Here is a 4,342-nt window from a genome sequence, read left to right on the forward strand (position 1 = left end):
GCAGTCAATCCGGCTGAAAACCTTTTTAAAGCTAACATCTCTGCACTGTTACCAGTGCTGTGGAATGAGTTTTGGTCAGAGGAGGCATCGACAGCACCTCTCCACATTAAGCCACATTTTGGAGAATATTATTACAGCAAAAATATTTGAAAAATGTTACATACTGTAGCTGTAAGTATAAATACTTGAAGAATCTACAAGAAACTACCTCCCAAATTTGCAGCATGAAGAGTCAGCAGTGCAATTATCCAAAATCCTATGAGGCCTCCAGCTGAATTCATTGCTGTATGGTGGTGTGATGGGAACTGAACTTTGAAATACTTCCCAGCAAGTATTCAGACAGGATCAACAACAGGCTTATATGGGAGAGGGGAGTACGTCTGGGGGCGTGAAATGCTTGGAGGTGTGGGTGGAAGGGGTGAGGGGAAGTTGTTATGTGGAGCTAAAACCATGTTGTGAGCTGTCAAGATAAATAAAATGAGTTTCAACTTTGGTGATATCTTCTGGTGTGTGCAATGAGCAAAACCATTCTTACAAGTTCCCAAAGTCAGTCTTAAAGTCTACCTAAAGCCAGTGCTGATTCTTTTCTTGACAAATATCAGAAATCCAACTTCCATGTGCAACCAACAAGTTCAATATGGTAGAAATTTTTAACTGGAAAATGAGCCAAAAAGTGGGCAACAGCTCACCACCATGTTTAATGAGCTTAATTGTACACAGCAGTAATTTAATGTCAAATATGCATACAAAACTTTCTGTATCAAATTTCATGCTAATAACTGAATCAGTTATCACATAAGTACTTTCATGTGAGCAGTTTGCTTGAGGTGTGCTAAACAGAGTGTGTGAGAAATATGGCACAGAGTACGTTTATCAGAACCATTCACTATTTTTCCCAAAGCTTAAATGACCTTTTGATAAACTCCCTCAAGTCCCATTTACAACAACTACTCCACATCTCCTCTCATGTTGTTTTGAATTGCTACAGTGCATGTACCTGGAAGGAAGGACTCCCTCAAACATCAATGAATCTCACAGGCTTAAAGTCAAACAATTATCATGAAATTATTTTTTCTGTTTGCACTGTACTGTTTAAAGAGGGGTTGATAGATGGATGGGATATTAGAAACACCTTTTTCTTTGTTTAAAATGTTTTATGAGTTTGTTTCAGTGTTAAGAACAAGTGTCCATCAGCATGTGATTAGTCTGTTTTGTATTTCAGGCATTTTTTGGGGTGTGGCTTCAGATATATATATGTACACTACTCTTCATATGTAACATTATCATAAATGCAATCTGCAAATATCAAAAAGTGACTCATTAGTATTTGCTTTTGATATCAAAGGTTCTTAGACAGTAGAGATTATTATTCATTTGTTCCCTCACACTCTGCTAATTTAGCTACAAACTGGATTTAAATTTCTGTTAGCTATAAATGTTTGATATTTGGAAAAAATCCTATCCCAGTCAGGGTGTAATAAAGTCATGTGGTGTTCTTCTATGATAAATATGCATGACAGAAGTCTATTAGTTTCATCTAAATGGTCTGAACACAAAGCTAAGGCATTTTCCCCCCTGAGTGATAGATGTCCAAGTGCCAAGGAAACATTTTTCAATAATAATTAGTCATTTGGTGACTTGGCATCTGTGCAGGTATGGCACCTTGTCCCAATTGGCTTTCCTTGTATCACCAACGCAGATAAAAAGATCACATTTGAGATGTCATGTACCCAGATCCCTGGTTTTCTGGTTCAGATAAGATTGATTTGCAGGTATTATTGATTTATTGATTATTTTAAAGTTAGCGGCAAGATTAATTACCTGAAACATCTAAAAAATCATCAAATGGCAAATCTGTAATCTTTAACATCGTACAGTGATTTTAGGACAAGCATGTAGTTTATCACAGTATTTCTCAGACTTGATTATGCTCCTATGAAAACCTCATGCCAATGAGATTTGTCAGTCTATGAGTTGGAATTAAAAGTATGAAAAGGTGAAAACTCCAGCAACACTTGTAAAGAACAGCTTTATACACATTTTTTGCAGGAGTGTTCAGACTTTTACCTTCTAAGTGCACCGACTCTAATGCTAGTACCTTCTCTGCTGTGGCTGTCTGATGGACTGTGGGCCTCTAGGAACAAGGCAAGAATAGGATTATTTTAGAAGTATGTTCAAAATAATTACAAGAAGTTGTCTTGATTGACTTTATAAAAAAGTAGATGTCCTTATTACAGAACAGAGCTGACCTGCAGAAATATACTTTGGCACCCTTCTTCTGGCAAGCAGCTGTGTATGCAGTGAAAGTCTTGCTCTGTATGTTCCTGCTGCCCTCATAAAGAGAGACATCATAAATGCAGTCATTAAGGAAACCTGTGGGGTCGACCTTGGAGTGGTAATCACAGAACAGCCCTGCAGGGTTGCTGATGAGGCCGCAGAAGCTGGTGGTGCTGTACAGTACTTTCTGAGTGTTGTTATAGCTAGGGCAGGGGATACTGCAACCATCAACGCAGCAGGGGATTGTGGAGACTTTCCAGCTTTGACCGAAGGCCTCAGACAGGGCAGCTTGTTTCTCATCTTTCATCTGCATGTCCTCTGTGAGGTTGTGGTTGTAATTGCCACAAAAACCTTGCATTATGCCCTTGTAAGTACTGAGAATGATTACAAATGCTACATTGCTCCAGTTATATACCTTCACTCCAGTCTGTCTGAATTACACAAAACCAGCCACTTGTGTAAAGATGGAGGTTATTGTTTTTCAGCATCATAGGCAGGTTGGAGAGCTCACTGTTGACCTTAAAAAGGCAATGAAACAGAAAATGGCCCATAAAGTAATGTGTACATTTGTAGAAGAACACATAGAATCAGAAAGTGCAGTCAATCAATCACTTGTTCAGTTTAGCAACATCTGAATCAGGATCTGTTGGCAGGTGTGAGGTTGGCCCCACCATCACTGAAATCTGATCAAACCACACCCTGAGAATTAGGAATTTGTTTATTCAGTGCATCATATATATATAAATCATTGTTACCTGAGCTGGTTAACAGACAGTCAGGAGTTCAGGTGCTGCATGTAAGAATGACTAAATACTTTTAGACCAATCAGCTTCTAGGTAGCTTTGCATGGCCTTTCCCCACAAGTGAGCAAATGTAGCATCACATGACACATTTTTGTTGTCTTTGCTGATGTGACTGGAAGAAAGAGGTTACCTGGTCACAAAGGGCTTGGTTAGGTAAACAAAACATTAATCAGCTGGCCTTGTAGCTGTTTGTTCACTGCCCACAAAAATAATGGATGGTGTGAGTTGTTTAATTGTAGAATTCTCCTGAGTGGCCTTAATCCTGTTGTGATTATTGTCACAAGGATCAAGTAGAGCTCTTTTCTGCTGTGCTGCGAGTAGTGGCCATATTGTGACATGGTGGGGTAGTTTAACTGTACCACTGGTATGTCCCGTGTAAGGTAAATAAATCAAGGTTTTATCTTATCTTGTAAATCTGTAATAACACATTGGCCACCTTGGGGCAACAGAAACAACCTGTAACCTGCAGAGCAGCTGAATAAGTTGCTCAACCTGCTTGGCTTGTGTAATTCAAAGAGACAGTGAACCTGCTAATAAAGAGAAAGAAAGGCAAACCGAGTGACATATACCTTGTGCTTTGGGGGTAGTTTACTGTATTTCAAGACAAGACCTGTGTGGCAAATTAGTGAGCCGAGAAAGCAGAACTATATTCTGAGAAGAAGGTAAGACAATATAGAGCTCAAAAAGTAGGACATTGAATGTCAAATTACTTTTGTTGTGACACTGTTTGTGGTTTATACACTGCGTATATCCTGTCAACCGGAATTTCTGACATTTTTGTCTCTCTCCCATGGAATCTTTGCTTTAATTTTTTTCTGCATCACAGGAACCCAAACAGCATCAATGCGGTGTCAGACGATTGTGATTGTTTTGAACCTCTTACTATTCTCGGGACTGCTGATGGTTGTTATACACCAACATCGCCTGTTGACCAGGTCAAACAATGAAAGTGGAATGCTGAAAAAGAAGTTAGACGACCTTGATAAGCAAATTGCACAGGAAGATCTCACTAAGGCCGCAATGGAAAATGTGATAGATCAAGGGGATAAAGCAGCGGAGGCTCTAGGGACTGCACTGGCCAAACTCAGAACAGAGATGGACAAGCTGAAAACAGAAAATGATGCCTGTCAAGCAGAAAAGGTGAAACATCTTTTTTCTACATTACTGAATAGTTAAGTAAAAGATCTAAGCAATCCTTATTTCCACTGTAGAGTGGTCCCACTAGTCTTATGGGTTTGTGACTGTGGGGTATCAAGACTGAT

At 39.3% G+C, this 4,342-nt stretch overlaps 2 protein-coding genes across 6 annotated transcripts in view; one reads left to right on the forward strand and one right to left on the reverse strand.

The window, feature by feature from the left end:
- The window catches only part of ecm1a (extracellular matrix protein 1a), a 2,414-nt gene extending 2,066 nt beyond the window's left edge, over positions 1–348 (reverse strand). For all 5 annotated transcript variants that reach the window (XM_020623806.1, XM_020623805.1, XM_020623804.1 and 2 more), the window contains exon 1: positions 209–348. In XM_020623806.1, coding sequence (XP_020479462.1) covers positions 209–281 — 73 coding nt within the window. In that variant the 5' untranslated portion in view covers positions 282–348. The remainder of the gene's footprint in view (positions 1–208) is intronic.
- Positions 349–4,100: 3,752 nt separating this feature from the next.
- hcn3 (hyperpolarization activated cyclic nucleotide-gated potassium channel 3) overlaps positions 4,101–4,342 on the forward strand; it is a 14,398-nt gene continuing 14,156 nt past the window's right edge. Inside the window, exon 1 of the mRNA XM_020623828.1 lies at positions 4,101–4,220. Within this exon, the coding sequence (XP_020479484.1) occupies positions 4,101–4,220 (120 nt within the window). The remainder of the gene's footprint in view (positions 4,221–4,342) is intronic.

This window comes from Monopterus albus, unplaced genomic scaffold, assembly GCF_001952655.1.
Source record: "Monopterus albus unplaced genomic scaffold, M_albus_1.0 scaffold310.1, whole genome shotgun sequence".
NCBI lineage: Eukaryota > Metazoa > Chordata > Actinopteri > Synbranchiformes > Synbranchidae > Monopterus > Monopterus albus.